General features: G+C 44.1%; 1 protein-coding gene across 4 annotated transcripts; it reads right to left on the bottom strand.

The window, feature by feature from the left end:
• Positions 1–11,769: 11,769 nt before the first annotated feature.
• On the bottom strand, positions 11,770–20,420 carry CLDND1 (claudin domain containing 1). 4 transcript variants are annotated; one of them, XM_075513068.1, is made up of 6 exons: positions 20,336–20,420; positions 19,550–19,731; positions 15,512–15,810; positions 14,163–14,270; positions 13,631–13,768; positions 11,770–13,522 (listed from the first exon to the last, which is right to left on the bottom strand). In XM_075513068.1, exons 3-6 carry the CDS (start codon positions 15,798–15,800, stop codon positions 13,302–13,304), a joined length of 756 nt encoding a protein of 251 aa, XP_075369183.1. In that variant the 5' UTR covers positions 15,801–15,810; positions 19,550–19,731; positions 20,336–20,420; the 3' UTR covers positions 11,770–13,301. The 4 variants fall into 4 exon arrangements, with proteins under 4 accessions (XP_075369183.1, XP_075369157.1, XP_075369167.1 ...); XM_075513042.1 differs by having other exon boundaries at positions 11,781–13,522; positions 15,512–15,813; XM_075513052.1 differs by having other exon boundaries at positions 11,781–13,522; positions 15,512–15,813; positions 20,340–20,411.
• Positions 20,421–20,816: the final 396 nt, after the last annotated feature.

Here is a 20,816-nt window from a genome sequence, read left to right on the forward strand (position 1 = left end):
TCATTCAACCAGTTTTCCTTACAGTCATTCAAATTTTCATGGTAGGTGACGTTCTAATATAGCAGCTACTGTGCTGTGAGGGTTCATATATTCCCTAAATCAGGTCTCCAGGGGCATCCTCAACCCCTCTGCCCAGTTACTATTGTTCTTAACACGGCAAGGGAGCACTCTATCCGAATTGCTGATATTAGCGTTTGGCACCAAATTGTAGGAGTATGGTGGCTTTTCCCCAAATCAAATGGTATTTCTTTCGTTGCTTGCATCTGGCAGTCAGCTCTTTAGGGTGTTTTGTTTAAATTGTTTGGACCTAGCCAAACATGCCTCTTGGCTGAGTTTTCTAGGGCTATCAGAGCTGGTTACCTGGCTTTACGCACTTCAGGACAAGGATACTATTTGCTTAATTTCTTCCATTACTTTAGAAATACCGATTTTTTTTTCTTCAATAAGTACTCCGTAAAGCTCTTCTAGAGTGACACAGCAGTCTACGTCTTGGAGTAATTTATGCAGAAGATGTTACTTGTTTTCTTTCCAAAACATGAATTTTTTTTGCAGCTTTGCTACAGAAAAGCCAAAATCGCATGCATGCTCTTCCAGTAGCACTTGTTTTGTTTGTAGATCTACTGAGGGCATCATTTGTCACTTGTTTAGTAAGTTCAACTGTAAATAAATACATTTATCAATCAAAACGTATTTCTCAGTAATCTCTGTCCTTCTTGATATTTTAACCTTTATACTTTTCCTTGGTATTGCAGTTTGGCTTTCCCTGGTGGAGTGATAGTTAGGTCACTGCCTAGTTTAAATTTGGCTGGGCAAGTTTGCTGTCCTCTTTTGCACAGGGCTGAGCAGGTCTTCACATGTTCAACTACCCCCAAATTGCATGGTTGGTGCTTTGTTTCCTGTTTGGACAGGGAGCATTTTTCCTGAGACTACTAGTGAATTGATTTTTGCTTATCTGCACTATTTTAATGCCAGATATGAACAAAACCTTGTTTTCGGGGTCACTGCCTACTTTCTTTAAAAAAAAAGGCTTTCTTTCATTTTCTTCTCTGCATACCTTTTCTGGCTACAATTACTGTACTTGGCTAGTAAAAGAACATTCCTGAATTTGCATTTCTTACTTCCTACATGTGGGATTGGGGAGAGGGCGTCAAGTCTGAGTTTTTGCTCATGGCTGTAGTTCTGTACTTGTATATTTATTTTTCCTTGTATATTCAGGGCTCCCTTACGCTATTTGCTGAAGTATCTCTGTACCATCATACAGAGCTTTAACTGGAAGCCTGATATTAGCATGCTAATGGCAGGGTGCATTGTGAAAAAGTAAGGATTGGAAATGTTCAACTGGCTGACACTTTCCCTTCACCAATATTTACATAACTCTTCATAGGATAAAGCCTCAGAAGAAGTAATTTGTCAACCTCAATGCACTATGACAATCTACAAAGCAATGTAATCCTAAAAGATTAACTGTGTGGGTGCAGTGATGTCTGGGGACACATTTGTCCTACTTAGAATCATGTACTAAGATTTTCTTTGCCTCAAAACCAAAGAAAAACTCAAAACAAAACAAACCCCATAAGCTGAAAAACCACAACGCGGTTTCAAAACAAATTCCCTATACCACTGACTCTAGGTAAGCTACAAAGTCCCAAAGTTTCTCCTTATTTTTCTATAATACTTAAGGTAAGATTTCAAAACACAATTAACATCTAACACTAAAATCTTAAATTTATATTTAAAGCCCTTAAATGTGTGATCTGGTCATAACCAGAGTTGAACTCACAGCATTTCCTTGTAACTTCTGAATATGAGAGCTACTACATCAGCTTCACGTACCCAAAAAGCACATAAAAGTGCCCACCGCTGTCATATTGAGGTGCTAGAAACTCTCTTCAAATTTGATTATTTCTAGTTGGACCCAGCTCTTCTCTCTCTGGGCTTAACTGCTCATTATTTGAATGTACTTACCTCTTCATTACCCTTTCTCTTCTTGTTTGTTAAATTTTGTCACTATGAGAAGATTTGCGCAGTGTGCAATAACATGAGCTGGAAAGATTTCAAAGAACTCATCTGAGAGAAGCCAGTCATAGGCTGGAAAGAACCTAACTTAAAAAATAAAGACACAGAGAACAAAGGGGAGCTGAAGAATGGAGCACCTCTGATAAGACACAATGAGTTCAGATAGGGCAGAATCTATTGTTAGAAGAAGAGTATGACGAGAAACAAATTATTTCCTACTAGAAAGATAATTAATTCTGTCTTAGAAATCAGTAACAAGGTAGAACTCCTGCTTAACTAACCTCATTTTCAGAGGCAAATTTCAAATAAGTTTTTGGGGAACCAGCGGATGAGTACTTCTGTGTGAACAAGCTCAAGAAGAATACTATCTCAGAACAGGTATTAATGTATCACTAATATGAACCCGTCTTCTTTCCTGCAAGGCCAGAAGGAATAGCAGCTTTATTATTTTCAGTTCAGACTTATTTTCCAAACCTTGCTTTTGTCAAGTTCTCTGTCATCTCTAATTTCTGATGCTTTCCCTTGATCACTTTCATTTCAGCCTGACGCAGCATAACAAACATCAAAAAGAAATCTCATTGCATATCAAATATCTGCTCTTATTCTCCTATTTATGACAATTTTTAACATCACTCCATATGAACTAATTCATCAATGCCTACAAGAGAATAATTCTGGGCTACAAACAATACGTAGGTGTGGTTTCGTTTTGCCCCTACAGGAAACGCCGTAAATGGGACAGCAATCTAATGTGAGATGCACTGTGAAGAATGAATCAGTGACTGCTTCTTTGTTACACCAAGTGACTGACTTCCTTAAAATGCTGCACCAAGGTTCAAAGCAGTTTTATATATATATATATATGTATGTATGTATGTATGTATGTGAGTGTTAATTTTACAGACCAGATCCACGTGGCATCACTCAAGCATCTGCAGGATTTCAAAGCTAGTCTTTTGTTTGTTCTAAAACCAGTGGGAGCAATTCCCAATGCATTTCATTCATTGCAAAATCACCTAAAGAATTCCCAATACGTAATACCTCTCATTCATTGTATAACAGTAACATCAATAATTGAAAAAAAAAGCCTAAGATGATCATGAACTGTAATCTAGACAAAGAACTATTCTGTTTAGTAAGCACTCAGATGGTGATGCCTCCTTCAGTGGAAGCACTAACAGAGTCCCTGTCCTCTACAAGGCCTCTTTACAGGAAACTTGTAAGAATCAGTATTTCAGCAATTCTGTCTTAAATTGGTCAATAGATTCTAAAGGGGAAGGAAGGACAATAATCATACATAGACATCATAGTTTCCTCAGGCATGTCTCACTTAGAAGCTAGATTAAGTAAGCCCCAAACTAAATATACCTCAAACAAATACAATAAACCACAAATATTAGGAACGCCTACATAAGTGGCTTTTTGGAACGCATCCTGAGCCAGTGTCTCGATAACATTAATACTTGGATCTTCACTCAGTTTTGCAACACTCATTTGAGGGTCCATGCTCAGTTACTTTTTTCAGCCCGTGCATTTCATAAATTCTGTGACAGAATAAGGCAAAAAGTCTCTCAGAAATGGTATCTCTTGGTAACACTCAGCAGATCAGCCCTTGGGTAGGTGGAATTTTTCCTGAAGATGGCTTGGACAAGGAACATAACAGCATAGGGCTGGAAGGGTCAAATAACCATCTAGCTCAGGATCAAGCATGCCTAGACCAAGATTTTCTTCTGTCCATCAGCTTAGTTCTCCTTTACTACAAACCAAGCTGGTTGCCTCTTGTCCTGTCACCAGTGGGTGTGGAGAACTACGAGCCATTGTCTCTATCAATTCCTTTTGTAAAAAACATTACTTGCCCCACCCAAAGAGTCCTTCCTTCTACATTATAGCTCCTTTGCTCCCTATCTTGTAGGTTATGGTTTCCAAACCTTCTAGAGGTGCTGTTCACTCCTCTCAGGATACCCCCAACTATCTACAACTTCAACAAGGATACACAATGTCAGCTAAGGCTGAACACGGTCAAGTGAAGAACAACAATTCTTTCCTGCGTCTTTTATGCATCTCACTAGTTGCCACATCCCAGAATAGGAAACCAACAGAAAACATTACCTTTGCCTGAAATTAATCTTCTTGAATCTTCATCATCAGTGACTGACTTTGCTCCACTTATTTCTCAGTGCTTCAAATAACCCCCAGGATTTTCCGTTGGGTCTGGGAATGTGAAATCAGTGACATCTTTGTTGAAAATCTTCCTTTTCAGTGAGAAGACAAAGATGACTTCCATGATTTCTAGAAACTCTAGCAGTTACTCTAAAAATTACTAGCAACAAAATAAAAACCTGAACTGAATATATGATACAGCCTCTGAAAAATGGGGGGAAAAAATTCCCCACAAACTGTCTTTACTTATAGATGAAAATCTTTGCATTGTGCATGATGGCACCATGGGGGTTTTCTTTACTGCTCAATCAGTTGATCCCTGTTTCCTCACCAGCTTGTTAAACACAAACAACGCCCAAATATCAAGAAGCTGTCAGCTCCCTGCTGGCGTCTCCTGGGGTGAAGATGACCCAGGGTAGAGAGCGTAACAGAAGCAGACAGCTGGCAGGAACAAGAGCTCCTTTAGCCCAGGCTGTACTACATAAATCTTTTACTGCAAATTAAGGTCTTCTTTCTCATTCTGTAAACACTAGATGTAGAGAATTTAAACCCGTATTGGGTTTGTATGGCAAGGTTTTGGTAGCAGGGTAGGCTACAGGAGTGGCTTCTGTGAGAAGCTGCTAGAAGCTTCCCCTACGTCCAATAGAGGCAATGCCAGCTGGCTCCAAGACAGACCTGCCGCTGGGCAAGGCTGAGCCCATCAGCGATGGCAGTAGTGCCTCTGGGATAACATATTTAAGAAGGGGGAAAAGTTGCTGCACACACAGCAATTGCAGCCAGAGACAGGAGTGAGAATATGTGAGAGACACAACCCTGCAGACACCAAGGTCAGTGAAGAAGGAGGGGAGGAGGTGGTGCTCCAGGCGCCGGAGCAGAGGTTCCCCTGCAGCCCGTGGTGAAGACCATGGTGAGGCAGGCTGTCCCTGCAGCCCATGGAGGTTAACGCTGGAGCAGATATCCACCTGCAGCCCATGGAGGACCCCACACCCGAGCAGGTGGATGTGCCTGAAGAAGGCTGTGACCCCATGGGAAGCTCGCCCTGGAGCAGGCTCCTGGCAGGACCTGTGGACCCATGGAGAGAAAGGAGCCCACGCTGGAGCAGGTTTGCTGGCAGGGCTTGTGACCCCATGGGGGACCCACGCTGGAGCAATCTATTCTTGAAGGACTGCACCCTGTGGAAGGGACCCACGCCGGAGCAGTTTGTGAAGAACTGTAGCCCGTGGGAAGGGCTCACATTGGAGAAGTTCACGGAGGACTGTCTCCCGTGGGAGGGACCCCACGCTGGAGCAGAGGAAGAGCATGAGGAATCCTCCCCCTGAGGAGGAAGGAGCGTCAGAGACAATATGTGATGAACTGACCACAACCCCCATTCCCCATCCCCCTGTGCTGCTGGGGAGGAGGAGGGAGAGAATATCAGGAGTAAAGTTAAGCCCAGGAAGAAGGAAGGGGTGGGGGGACGGTGTTTGTTGTTATTGTTTACTTTTCGTTATACTTTTCTCTCCCCTGTCCAGCTGAGGAAGGGGAGTGATAGAGCAGCTTTGGTGGGCACCTGGCATCCAGCCAGGGTCAACCCACCACAAAACCATAAGCTGAGCACCTGGCAGAGCAGAGCCAACAGCATCCAGGCCATGTTAAAGAGGGCGCCAGTGCTTTAAAGGCATTCAGGGCCATAGCTACATGCCCTAACAAATGTTCCTGTGCCTAGCATTTCCAACTAGCTGGCTTTAGGCTTCCAGATGCACCCAGCTAGGTGCGTAACAGGGATGTGGACAGACTTAAGGTCCTCTGAGTATGGCCCAACGCACCTCTGAAGCTTGTAGCTAGTTTATTTCTCGTGGTAAAAGAGGCTACGAGAGAACGGAGAGGGGAGAATCAGTGCAGGAGCTGGGAGAAGGAAGCAAGGAGACAGAAGGAGAATAACAAGTCTATTGCCCGGATGATGACACTCCTGTCAGCTCACAAAGGTGGCTGGAGGTAGAACACACCTGTCTGCTCCAGAACAGGTTTGGCTTCCTCTCCCCATAATGCTGCATGCTTCCTTGTGCTCCTCAGAGGACAGCCCTGGCTGCTACAGCCTCTTCAACCCCAGGCCCACAGGGGAAGTCACTATATATTGTCCATGCTGCCCGTCACACGGTTGGTACAGTTGTCCGAGTGCTGTTCCTGGGCAGGTCTGCAGTGGCTCAAGCAGAATGGTGAAGCTGCTCCAGAACCTGCGACCCACCCTCAGGGTCTGCTCATTTCCCACTGCAGCCCATGCCCCACTCACCAACTCCTCCTGCCTCGCCTCAGCACTGGGAGGCAGGGGCAACTCCACCAGCAGCATCCTGCTACTGACGCCGTTCGTGATGTCCTCATCATCTGTGGGTGATTAATCACTTCCCAGAACTCAAAGACCTTTAGAGAACCCAAGGAGTTCTAGGACTGCACAGACGCTGTGGTTTTATAACGCTGCTGCTGCTGTTTGGTGTGGAAGTAAACATCAAAATGCAAACCAAACCTAGCTAGTTAAATGTGTCACTTGAGGGTAAGACAAAAGGGATTTGTTTGCAAAAAAACCCTACTGCAACAGCCCCAGGAAGCACTCAGAAAGCAGAGCTTATTTCTAGTGAAGACAAACCCCACCCCTTTCTCAACCAAAGCAATCTAATGAGGGTTGGAGAAATGACTTGTAAAGTCACAGGGATTGCAAAATCACCCAGACAAGTAGTTTGTTTGAATTAGGGAATCAGCAGTAGTAAAGGAGGTACAGTGCAGGGCTGAGACCCAGGAAGGATTTAGAGAGGCTGTGGAACCAGTTCTCCAGTATCTGCTATCAGTATTGTCCTTAGGCAGGAAGGCTCTAGCAGAGCTGAAGCATCACAGAAAATTAGCACCTGCTCTGCACTGCCACTCCAGCACACTCCTGCTCTCATCCAGCCAGCACTCCAAAACACACATCAGTTTGGTGATTAACTGCTGGATTCAATCAATGATTAAATCAACATCAGTGTAAACATACCAGATGGTCAGCTTTGATGCTCTTTACATGTTTTTGTCACAGGCAAATCCTCTGATAATGAGGGAGGTTTCTCAGTGAATTTGCATAGAAACAATTTAATGTAAAAAGGCATTGCCATGGTCACTTAGCCAACAGCGTCAGCTACCAGACTCTCCAGAGAAATTTCCCAAAGAATCAAATTAGGTACAAGCTGCACTTGGCCTCAGAGGAAGGAAAAACCCCATCATTCAGTGCAGTACCGATTCAGTCATCAGCCCAAGAGTATACTCATGGCACATCACGGTTGGACACTGCTGGGAAAGGCTCTAATCACACTCACCTGACACAGTGCGAAGGACACCCCGATACTAACACTTACAGCTAACACAAGTCTCCACCGCTGAGCTTACGGGTATGGAAACATGATGGGGTACTGGCAGAGAGCTGCGCTCCCTCCACCGGGGTCTGCCTTGGTTCCTCCAGGCAGACAGCTAACAGAGGATGGTTCTTCCACAAAGAGACCACGTGCTGCTTCTTCACAGGGCTTTTCCATCTTTCTAACAACAGAGGCATTGTAGCGTCACACTTTTATGATGAGGATGATAAAAGGTGAAGTTACAACGGGGAATGGTCCTCAACCACGGCTCAATCAAGTTAACGTGTGGCAAAATATACTCACATTCATTCAGCTGTGGAAGCTGAACGGAAAATTGCCCGATGGTAAAGGCCCAGACACATGGTAGGTCATAACATGGGACAGAAGGAGTCAGTGCTAACGAGGTGCTCTGGAAACACTTCCTCATTATTTACTCTTTTGAAAGGCTATTAAGGATGTTTGGATCAACCTTATTTTTAATAGGTACTCCACATTAAAAAAAAAAAAAAGCATGTCTGATATTGAGAATTAGCCCAAATTACAGATGTAATGGGTAGGTCTTAAAAAGTTACGTATGTAAGGGTTTCCTCTTCTGAGATAGTGATACAAAATACAACAGTAGATTATCTTCTTTGCAAACATCAATCTAAAAAAAGATAATATTCTAAAACCATTTAATGTAAGAGACACTTTAAAAGAGGCAGATGAAAGACTTGAGAAAGTGGGGAAAAAGAAAGAGGGCTATTAAAAAAAACACTAACTTCTTTTTTTAGGAGGGTTCTGATTAAGTAATAATTAATTTCCACTAAACAAAAGGTTCTAGTTTTCTTGAAAATTTTCAATCTTCACCTTGGAAAACCCAAGGCTAGAGAGATGCTTGGATCCTCTGCAAAAATCAATTATCATCTTCACCCTTGTCTGTACACAGAAAGCATGGAGCACAGAGACATCTGACACTTATTGCTCTAGCCTGATCAATAAATAAAGCACGGTCCCTATGGTTATTTTTAAAAGTGGTAATTTTAGAAGGGAGGAGGAGAGAGAGGAGTGGAATACATTATCGTCATCAGATTTTTTCCAGTCGTCATCGGTTTGTATAAAGGTTTGGCATGTATCAGTAGGCAGAGAGGTGCTTGCTAAGTGTAATTTTGCCTGTGGCTGTTACTGCCATATCCAGATACCTATACAGTCTTCCAGTTACAGAGTATCCATTCTTCCACTGTCATATATCTGAACCGTAACTTGAACAAAGGCTTCACTTTGCACTCTGTAGTTTTGAAAGCTGTAGTTTAAAAAGATAGGGCAAGAATAATATTCTACAGCAATAGAAGAGTTAGTAGTAAACATGCAAACTTTTGATCCTTTCCTATTAGAAACCAGGTTATAAAGAAGCTCTATAGCACAAAAATCTAGTGATTCTTGAGGAAATGGGGGGGTTAAAAAAAAAAAAAGCAGCTTCAAGATGTTATCCTCTCTCTGTTGAGATATACAATCTACTCAAGCAGGAAATGGACACAGATAGAGGTGGACAATCAGCCCAAGATATAGCAATGACAAGCCGCTGACATTTCAGAATTTCTCTTTGAATAGCAGGCACTGGGTGAGTACACACAATACTAGTGAGCAGCAAAGAGCTCTTCAGAAGTCACTGGGTTGAATCACAGAACTAAGAGAGCACTGCAAGAGAGACTGCAAGCTGGTACATTAACTTGGTGCCAACTGTAAGTGACAAAGAACAGAAAAAATTAAAAAAAAAACAACCAAACACCCTTCTCAAAACACACTTCAGACATTTTAGATGAGGGGAGAGGAAGCATTCATTATCACTGTAGCAAAAAAGACCGCAACAGACCTTCCATGAGGAAAGGACCACCTGGCCAGTACACAATCCAGAAGGAAAACTAGACCACCACACATAGTTTCTGGCATGACAACTGACCAGAAGGGCCTCTTGGGTCATCCAAGACTAGGCTATCACTTGCATCCACAACATACTATTCCTTTCATAAGTGGCAAACTGTCCCCTTTACACAACAAAGCAATTTTTTGTGTCTGCTCTATACTGCTTTTGTATTAAAGTAAGGAAATGGGATTGACTATTCTCCTGTTTTCATCGATCTCTTCTCTAATACCAGTGGGAGCTGTCTTTACAGCCACGATAATAAAACCCTTCTTTGCAGCTTCATTGATCAGCCCCTTCTCAGAGTTGTCCAGAGCCAGGGGGAAAGGACAGGGATGTCACTTCGAGGAAAAAAACAAGAAGCAGCTGCTACCTAAACTAAACACTTCATTGCTCTGTGCAGCTTTCTGCTAGTCCTGCTTTCCTAGTGGTTTCAGTGTTAGCAGGAAAACAAGCCCAAGCTTGCGAAGAAGAAACATTGTCATAGGGGCGTGTTTGAAGGACAAGCGCAGCTTGCTCACTTCGGATTTGGGGGACAGCACCTTTATGGACTTCTCGTAAGTACAAAAGGAGAGTTCACCCACTTGCTTATGGCACCACTGTGACAGCACCATGGCTGGGCAGGAAGGTAGTGGTGGTGGAGGAGCAGCAGCTGGCCTTTGCTACGCTGGCTACACAGCACTGGGAGTTCACACTGGAGTCCTGGGAGCTTGCTCCCATACAGTGTCAAGCGTCCTCGGTTCTCATGCTCAGTCTGATGGGATTCCTCCTCTTCGTCTTTTGTTTCTTCTTTTCCTTTGATATGCCTTCTCCTCACTTTCACTGGCCCATACAACAGTGTTAGAGATGTATGCCATTTCCCCTGTGCACACAGACACACAAGGACATCTCTTTTCTTCATCTCTTTTGCTCTCACTGTGTGTATCTGCCTCATCCCTGTCTCCAACACTGAACCAGCTATCAGTAAACGTCTCCCATGGTCAGACCACAAAATAGTGAGGAACACAAATCAGCCTTTGATGTCGCCACTGTCTTCCAGAGTTGGAACACACTTCACTTCTTTGAGCAAGGGTGTCTGCATTTGCATATATGTACACGACCATAAACATACACACAGGCCTCAAGCTTCTCTTGAACGCAGCCAACCTCTGAGTGTGGCATGAGGAACTGCCGGCGTGAAGGGCCTGTACCACACACTCCGAGTCAAGATCTGCCTCAGTATCTGTTAGTGCGCTTAATCATCTCTCTCTTATAGAATTACTCCATCCTCAGTCTACTCTGTTTTTCTATCCTCCTCCAAACACCATTTCGTGGACCCAAGCCAGCAGTCCAAGAACTCTTCTTGCAACCTTTACACCTTGAGCAAAGCACACAGTTACAAAGCAAGATAGCTATACGCAGATCCATCACCCTAGACAATGGAGAGGGATAGTCCTCTTTCTGCATGAAATCTGCTTCTCACTTCTCTGCTTCATTCTGAAGAAATCTTTACACAAGAGTGAAGAAAAAAAAAAAAAACTGAAAGGTGACCCGCATTTTAGTTAAATGGTCCAAATAAAGGATCAATTAAAGCCTGTTTTCTTCATTTCAGGGCAGAGAAAACCAGCAGCATTTATCCGAGACAGACAAAAGCAGGCAATCTTGGTTTTGCTGATACTTAAAATGATCAAGAAAGGACTGACAGCACCTCTAACATTCCCTTTTCTCTCCATAACAATCCTTCTTTTGGAAGCAAGAACGTTAACATTTGAAAACTGAGATTTACACTTCAGAAAAACAGGTGTCTGATACAAGAGGAGAGAGCAAGCACACAGGATTCCCATTGCTCAGATTAAAATTGTAAGATATAATTATTCTGCCAACTCCTGAAAAGAGGGGGGGGATATAAAAACCAACCCTATACTAGATACTGCACAAAAGTACCACATCCCCTCTCACGGGGTTAGAATTGGCCCAGACATTGTAGAGAGAGAAGGAAGCTGTTTTAGGAAGAAAGGTGAAAAATTACTCAACAACAAGAGAAAGAGGATTATCTTGAACAGCCTACCGCTGCTTTTTCAGTGATCCTGGTTTTCATCATCATCCTTGTTTCATTTTGTAAAGACTCCAATAATGATAATAAAAGGAGAAGTAGGTTGATCCCTATCACACACATGATTTAAAAAAAAAAAAAAAAAAGAAATTATACTAGCAGATATCCCTGATCTTCAGAGAACTAGTGACTAGGGCTGTTTGCTGACCCAGCAAAGACAGCCTGGGCAGAAGCACCTACTGAAAAGAAGAAAAAAAAAAAAAGGGCACAAAACAAAGTAAGAAAAAAGAGACATGAGATAAAAATGCCTATTTCTGTGTCATTCTCATCAACAGTATCTCACAGAATCCTTGCCATCACAGACTTACTCATTTTGTCAGGCTTTATTTCTTCTAAGACATATTTCTTCTATTAAGCATGGAGTAAGGAAACAAGGGGAGTTAAGGCCTCAGAATTAAACAATTTAGTCTTGGAACATTGTTTTCTAGATAAGACATGCCACCCAGTCTGGCTAGAGTTGCAGTGATTTAGAAGAAATATGTGCAGAAGCTGTGAACTAATTAGAATTTATGGGGTGTTGCGCCCCCCAATGATGAGCAGGAGAAAATTTAAAGTTAGCAGGAGCCCAAGAATTTAATTAAAAAAAAATCTAACCAAACATCTTTGTTTCTGGTGACATTTGCCTGAAAACAGAGAACGATCTAGACATTGGCTTTTCTTTCCCCAAGTAAAATTCACTTCAGACCATTCCCTCACCCTCCCATCAGATTCATGCAACACTGAAAATTTCTGAGCTTTTTTTTTTATTATTTCATTTAAACAATAGGTTTGGGGCAAGATGGGAAAAGAGCAGCACCTTTTAAAAAAACCCTGTTGTGTGCTATATAGGATAAATAGGTGAGCTTTAAAAAAAGTTAAGTTTATATATGTACATATACACACATACACTAAACCAAGTTAAAAACAAAAAACTTGTGAAGGGTCATTTTGAACACAAGAGAGAGGAAAGCCTTATTTCACAGCAAGCAAAAACACCACAATTTAAGATTAGAGTGCACAATCACATGTAGTGCAGATACCAAACTAGCCTGGGTCCTGGAAGCAGTGTAGCTAGAGCAGCACAAAGCTCCACATCGGTCAACTTATCCCGCTCCTCAGCAAACCTGTGTGCAGAGTCTACTTTGGGATAGTGTGCTGTGCAGGCACTCCCACAGCCGGCTGCTCTGCCTGCATCAGTTTTGGCAGAAGCCACAAAAAGTAGCAAACTAGTGAGAATAAGAGACCCAAAGCGAAGCCACAGGACTGATTTAGCTACAGTATTTCTGTCACAGAGGTTTCTGAGTTTCCCCATGTCTTTTGGGTGCTCTCTGTAGGTACTGCCTGCTTGGGTCACACAGCAGACAGCTCCTGATTATTTATTATTTGTGCACTGAGGTTTCCATTCTTGCCTACCTGCATCTTTTCTTTTCCTCTCTCTTTTCCACCCCACAGCACCACTCCTATTTCCTCCAGGCTGACAGGGTAATAAAATTAGGAAGGGGCATGTACACCTAACTAAGGGGATATTCAACAACCAAATGAAGCTTAAAAAATAATAATAATAATTCTTAAAAAAAAAAAAAAAATAAATTTAAAAACCTGTTCAAGTTCTGCGGACTTCTGGCAGAGTTTGGTCATTTAGCCCAGAGGTCTTTGTCTTCAGGGCCTGCAGGCTAAATTGTCTCAACTGGCAAGAAGCACATAGTACAAGGTAAAATTCTGACTAAAAGAAAAAAGTAGTAAGGGTTGGAGGGAGAAGAGGCTATAACATGGAAACCCAATACTTTGGTAGCAGCACTTATGCTACACGGTACGCTTTCAAGAGAGTGAATTCCTTTCTGTTGGTGCGAGCCGCCCAGATGAAAAGAGCAGCTGCCATAAACTGCAAAGGTGCCGAGACACAGGCTAGGCAGAAGGACCAGCCAAATTCACCCCTCACATCATCAGGCAGGGGCAGCTTCTTATGGAGCAGCTCAATCCCAGCTACATAGCAGCCAACCAGGCCCAGCGTACAAAGCCCTGGGGAAGGAAGCAGCAAAGCACAATGAGCTCACCGTTGAAGTGCTCTGGCTGTCACCATGAGCTTCTGGAGGAGGGAGGGTAAGTGGCGGATGGCAGGAGACCTACCTGCTAGGAAATGGAGGACTCCGGTGGCAATGGCAGGGTAAAGGCTGCGACAGGCACAAGCACAGAGCCCAATCAGAGCCCCAAAGCACATGAGGCCAAGGCTGACAAAGGGCAGGAGAAACTGCAATCGCCAGAGATCTGCACGTGAAAAAACACACAAAACAACTTTGTTCAAGATGTGCTAGAAACTGATCTTCTCCCACCATCTTATATTCTGTTCTACTCACACTGCTTCTACTTCATCAGACACTCTACATTCACAGGTAAAAAGACTAAAGGCCCCACTAAAGTAGGAAGAACTTCATTTGTTAACTCCCAAATTCCTGTACTGCATTCATAGGCAAAACCTTTGCTAAAGCACTTGTCTTCCTTTTAAACTTTGACCTACTGCCTGTGCTACTGTGAAGAAAAAAACCAAATCAAAACAAAAAGCAGAGCAAGATACAGATGTTTCCCTCATGAGTGACTGTATTTGAAAAACATCTTTTTTTTCATCCTACTTGTCTACCTGCCAGAAGTGAAAGACACTTACAAGTTCGATTCAAATCCGTGCCGCTATTGTGATTTCCAGGCTCTATATACTTTTCCATAAACTGATCAGAGAGGGAAAAACTGATGCAGTTTGTAGTCATATCGGTTTCTGGGGGGAAAAAGAAAAAATTACCATTAGGTGTCTCACTCTCATCCCCCCCTTCAATTCCTCCTTTCCCAACCATTTAAGCTGGGAAGCTCCTCAGAGAAAAAATTTTAGAGAAAAAAAAAACATTTTAGAGAAAAAATACCTCTCAAAACAGATCTGTAGGATGCCCTATCATAATGTAGTTAGCATAATGTAGTTACTACAATGAGGAACAGCATTCAAACATGCAGAATTGTCAAGCTTACCTGGGTTATCCACAGAGAACTGGGCCATGCTTGACAGACTGGGAAAGAAATACGGCATATGATGCTCACCTATGTTGTTACATACTCTTGTACTCAGAGTCACTTAACTGAGCTGTGCTTATCTCCATGTGCAAAATGTAGTATTGTACTAAACACTTCATTCAAAAGTGGGATTGAAAGGACTATTTAAAGAACAGAAAATATTTGCTTCTTTATACTAAATTTATCCCCTTTTATGCCTCAGTTAGATTTTGCTTTGAGAATACTATTGAGCAGATCTGGTTTAAGTGTCTTCTAAAATAAGCATTTTCATTGGGGGGGAGGGGGGAAGAGTACTTCATGTAATGCTTTTTCTCCAGAAAAAGCGTTTGAAAGTACATTTTTTTAAGAGGGTTCAAAATGAAGGGCTTCACACACACAATGTGTCCAAAATCTACTTTGAAGCAATTAAAATAATTGCTCACCACACTTTTTTAGCCCCCAACCATTGTGAAAAAGAATACAAATATTTCATTCTATATCCAGCACTATGGTACAAGGAGTCCAAAATGTGCTGATGCAACAGTGGGACATTTGTGACACGTGAGCAAAATGAATGACTAGCTAAAAGGAGGAAGGCCCCCTTTACAGAGTAGTAGAGAGTAGTATCTTTATTCCATTGCTGGATCCCAGGACCTCTCCTAAAAAGACAGGGACTGGCAGAGCAACTACAACTGTAGTTATAGGACAGCAGATGCAAAAGAAAATCAAGTTATACCAGACTAAATTTAGATCAAGTATCATATGTCAAATCCAGAGTCTGTAGCACTGACAGCCACAGACCATTTTGCCTTTTGCTTCTTTAAAAATTTAGACTGTCTTTATTAAAAAAAAAAAAACAAACACATAAGCCAGAAATAAGCCTTCTGGAGGACAAAGTGCCATGAATACATTGTAAGGAAGTTAGCACATACCACCCCAGGCAAGCTAGGGAAGTGTTAACTGCTCTGGAGATACCTGGTGGGCTGTACCAGTGAGAGTTTTTGGGTACAGTGATACATCTTCGCCACAATCCAACCGTGCCGTTGCACCGGAAGAGCGCATCTGTGTAGGTCTTCTCATCTGCCTCTTCGCTGACAAATTCCTCCCAGATGCTCCTACCAGCTTCACTAACATTCTCAGCTGGGGACAGGGTGTGGTATTCGTACCAAAAGTCAGTGCCAATAGAAGCTGCCATATAGATGGTGGAGATGAGGCTGAGAACACAAGCAATTACTAGCGCTGTAGCAAAACGGTTATCCATCATTGCGCCCTTGCTGCTGTAATGAAAGAGAGGGCCAAGTGAGTAACTCCTCTGACAGTAAATGCAAAGTTATCCTAGCAGTGTCAAACTCGTGACATCATTCCTCTTACTCAATGTCCCCTCAGGATATGCATGTCTTCCTTTTCCAACATGCTGGAATCAAAGCAACAACTGAGCAAGTCTACAGTACTAGTCAGCATTGGCTGGATCTGCGAGTTCAAGGCATGGGTATCGCCCTTCTCCCAGCCACGCTGCGCTAGCTGCTCTCTCTGATACAGCAACTGACAGAGCAACAGCAACTCTGTCCCCAAAGCAGATGGCACAGCTCACTGCCATTTGTGATCCTGACTGTAGGGAACTGCAGAGAATCTATCCACAGCACCCAGGCAGAAGACTTATCTTTCCTTAAGAGATTACCAAGGGTATAAGTTATTTTTAGCCTGCTATCCCATATGGCTTTCACAGCTTGTGTTTACAACAAAGAACCACAAGCACGCCAAAGAAGCTCTTCCAGACTGTTCACAAAGGGCAGCCATGCCAAGATGCAGGAATGCCTTTAGGGAAGCAGAGAAATGTATCTAGGCACTAGAGACAGAACATGAAGGAAGCACTGAAAGACAAATTTGGAAATTATGATAAATGCTGCAATAATGCCACAATACATACAGTTGTGTTTCTGAAGAACTAAAACAATGCAGGGGGGGTGCCCTGTTCCATGGGAACAAGATGACAAGAGCTTCCAAAACTGAAAGGCCTTCATGCACTGGCAGGAGGACGTTGCTCTGGCTCCCTGTATTAGGGGTCACTTATGCCCTCCTTTGCAGGGTCGTGCTCACAAACCATGTAAATTCAGGGTCAAAGGAGGCATGGGAAAATACAGATACCACACATGCTTACACTTACGACAATACTGTGACTTTAATGAGTAATTGATTGCTAATACATGGAATGTTTTGCGGATAGTGCAATACGTCAGAGGATTCTCAGATGCCTGTTGTGCTCATGTGTTTTCTGTACTTGATTAAATTTATGGATTATGATGAATCAGGCTTGATGCACTTGCCATAAAAAAAGAAATCAATTGAAGTTAACTCAGCAGCTATAGCTGGTGTGGTTACATGAGCTACTATCTAATCAGCTCTTGTCTGTTGCTTGTTCTACCTCCCTTCTCCCACATACTTTGATCAAAATATTTTGGTCTAGCTCCTTTGCAACTGAATGAACCACAAGAGGAAACAGCAAACGCCTTAAAACACAACATTCACAAGGAAAAACACGAGCACTCAAGTCAGACCTGCCAATAATAAATTCTGAAATATGAAACAAGGTGCAAATTAAAGCAGGCAGTTTCAAAGGCACCAATATTTGCTGCTAACAATGCCATTCTTATTTCTTTTCCCTCCCATCTGCTCCTCTATTTGGTTGAAACTGGCTAACAGGGTTGGGGAGGAGAGATATGTGTACCCATATCATCCCCTATGCTTAATTTCCATATTCAAGGAAGGATATCACAGAGACTGTACCTCATTTAACTGCATCCTTAGCAACAAGTAGGAATAGAACTGATTTTTGGTGAACTCACAAGCAGCACCCATTTAAAATACTGCAAAGTTTGCATACCACAACTGTACTTAAATAATAATCCACAAGCTGTGAACTCTTATAAGCTAGGACAAATATTGAGAGGGAGAAAACATTGTATCTGGGCTTATTTATCTAGAAGACATAGAATCAAGTCCAGATTTGAAAGCAAACACTCTGTGCAGTGTTTAATTCTTGGTTACGTACTTACATTCTCCTTCAATACCCTAGCATCTAGCTCAAGGTACACAGTACATTGGATGAGCAGAATAAGAAGAGAGCAAGTTGTTGCATAGGGCTGACCTCACTGTTCATCCCCACTGAGTTCACTGAAGGATCCCCCCCTCCACAAACTTCTCACAAAGCAAACAGGGCAAGTGGCATCTCCAGGGCCAAAGCTGTGTTGCCCGGCTCCTACCCAGCTAACCTCAGAGCTGAGCAGATCCTCTGGGAACTCACTCTCAGGGCAAGCAGCAGAACAGGCTGGCAAGCAGGCTGGTCTGGATTTTCCACTATATTGCAGTCACATTCACTGCAGGAGGAACCCTCTCCAACTGACTCGTCTCTTTAGAAAGTGCATTCTCTAGAAGGAGGAATCGCAAGAACCTACAAGCTTCATCCTTGGAATAGTGTCCAGCAAAAAAGAATGTTAGCAGGACGTTATTGGGCCAGCGGTTTGCTGCCCTTGCCTTTTAATATAAATGCTTACAATAACAAAGTCCTATCAACTTTGTACCTAACACACAGAAAGAAAAACAACTGGCTCAAACAAACAAAAAAATCTTACTTTCAGATACAACATCCCTGCTGCCAGGTGCAGAACACTGGTGCTGGAAATATTAAAACACAACCACGTGCTTCTGGCCAGCTTTCTGTGCGTTGGCATACAGTGGACTTGGCAGAGTTGATGTCAGCTGGCAACCAAGAGCAGTTCACAAGCAAAATGTAGGGTTAAAAATCCAACAGTACATTAAAGCACTGTCCAGTGTTCATTACTCACTTGGTAAAAGGGACGTGGCTACCTACTGATGTTCAATCCTTTTAATGCACAGCTCCGGAGACAGGCAGAAAGCAGCTGAGTGGCTACAGTCCCCAAAATCTAGCAGGTGGCTTTGTGGGGCATTTGTCCCAGAAAGAACATGTGTGGATTTTCAGCATGGACAAGACAGTGCCAGGGCAAGAGCACACCCCCAATTCCTTATAATAAAGGGCCCCTCAATGCTTCTGCCTAACACTTCAACTACTTACATGTTTATGAGATTATGCCACACTTTGCAAAAGGTTCTATGCAGAACAATGTGTAGGAGGTGCCTTAGAATAAGCTTACTTACCAAAAAATAACATTACTACTACCGAGGATGACATTAATTATAAAGACATAAAGATTGATAATAAATGGAAATACTTTGCCTTTATAGGCTGTCAGCAAGAACCTTCATTGTTTTTACAAAAGGTTTGTTCATCTGGCACTACCAGCACATTTTACTCTAACAGTGGAAGCTGTTTCAAACAAGTTATGGCTGAAAGTAAGCTGTGCAATGAATATAAGACAACACAAGGCAGCAGTAAACAGGCATTCAAGCAGAAGCGCTTCACAGGATATTATACTCATTTTTGAAAGAAGTGAGACACGTAAAAATTTCAAAGCACCAGCTCACAAAAGAGAAGGCAAAGGCCAAACTAGCAGCAACATTCAAAGGAATGACTAGATGCATGCACTTCATAGAAGGGGGAAAAAAGGGCAAGTCAGTAGAGTTGAAAAAGAAAAAACAGAACAGCACAAAAGCAAGTATTCTGTCAAAAAAACAACTGTAAGACTGGAGAATGGATAAGCATTTTAAGAAGTTACTGTACCATGGCAGAGGGGGAATACAAAAATATGCATATTTTTAACGTTACAGCCATCGCTCCCTTCAGCCAACAGCATGCCACCACATTTAAGAAACTCCTTTTACCTGACATCACAAAAAGGTAAGGCTGCGTTTGCTGGCATTTTCTCAGAAAAGATGCTTGCGATCTGGCTGCTCTTTGGGAAAGCAGAATAGGCAGAAGGCCTAAAAGAAGATGTAAACGTGGGGAGAGGGGCTGGCAACACTACTGAACAGGTTCCTCCTTTTAATACTCAGGGCAACAGAGGGTTAGGAAAGAATGCTACCAAACACTTTTTTTACCTTCAGAGGTCCTCAGAGTCCCTCAGGACACACAGCTCCAACGATTCCAGATCACTTCAGAGACAGACACAGTGTTGCTTGTGTCTTGTGGTAAGTGGAGAGCATGAAATGCAAACTTCCTATCTGCCCTAACTGTTCCATCCATTCAGTTTCTTCAACACTACCAGTTCACAAGAAGTGATCTAGAAGTAGAAAGCAAACCAAATAATTTGAGATCATCATTTCACTTCGAAATTATTTAACAGAACTGTTCCAGCGTTACTCATTTAAAAAACAAAAAAATTAAAAGGGGAAAAAACCCGACTGCTAGAGGCCTCGGGCCAGCAGCACCATGTCCCACCAGGATCAATCCAGCACACGGGCAGACCGGCAGCCCCCAGGGTAAGTGACCGTATGAACAGCTCTCTCGCCGAGTCCGAACGCGGAGCCCCACAGCCGGTCGTCTACCCGGGCCGCGCTCCGGCTCCGGCACCGGCACCGGCCGCAGCCGCCCAAGCGGTGCTGACACGCTTCACCCCGCGCGGCCAGGACGAGGCACAGGCCAGGCCGACCGGACCATCTCCACAGGGCGCGACCACCCCCCCGGCGCTCCGGCCTCTCAGGCGACAGCCCCGCGAGGGGGAGCAACCGCCCGGCGCGGCCGCCGGGACACCGGGCGCCGCCGGCGGGGCCGTCGGCAGGCAGCAAACCCGCGGAGAGCAGCTCAACCCCCCACCCCTCCGCCACCTCCCACACTCGGCAAACGCCCCCTTCAACGGTGGCAACCGCCCCGGCCCGGCGCCGTACCGACCGCCCATCGCCGCCTCGCACCCCCGGCCCGGCCCCGCCGCGCCGCTTCCGCCCCGCCGTGCCCAGGGGCAGGACAACGCCCCGCCCCTCTCCGCCGCGCAGGGTGCCCTGGGGAATGTAGTTCTCCCGCCCTCTTCCAGAACAGCCCCGGCTTGCCGGCCGAGTTGCTCCATGGGAGCTGTAGTTCTCCACGTCACCCCGCCCCTGCGCCACCGTCGCGGTGCCGGCTGGGAGTTGTAGTCTCCCGCCGCCTTCGGGGCAGGTAACCGTCCCCTTTCGACGCCCACTGGCTTCCCCAGCGCCCGCCGCCGGGCAACCCACCTCACGGCCTCCTCCCCTCAGCCACCGGTGTGTCCGCAGGGCGCCTGGTGCCTGTCACCCCACCGACACTTGCAGGCCCCACAGCAGGGTTCTGCCGCTGACACAGGCCCGGCTCAGCTCAAACCGTGGCGGCCCAGCCCCACACCTCCACACCCTC

Source organism: Mycteria americana, chromosome 1 (genome assembly GCF_035582795.1).
Source record: "Mycteria americana isolate JAX WOST 10 ecotype Jacksonville Zoo and Gardens chromosome 1, USCA_MyAme_1.0, whole genome shotgun sequence".
NCBI lineage: Eukaryota > Metazoa > Chordata > Aves > Ciconiiformes > Ciconiidae > Mycteria > Mycteria americana.

Bases quoted from the DNA above. Each gene is read 5' to 3' on its own strand.
- CLDND1 (XM_075513068.1), bottom strand. From the start codon at position 15,800: ATGATGGATAACCGTTTTGCTACAGCGCTAGTAATTGCTTGTGTTCTC. The intron at 14,271-15,511 runs GTATCTCCAGAG...TTTTCCCCCCAG, and splicing joins TCACTGGTACAGCCCACCAG to AAACCGATATGACTACAAAC. The intron at 13,769-14,162 runs GTAAGTGTCTTT...TTTCACGTGCAG, and splicing joins CACGGATTTGAATCGAACTT to ATCTCTGGCGATTGCAGTTT.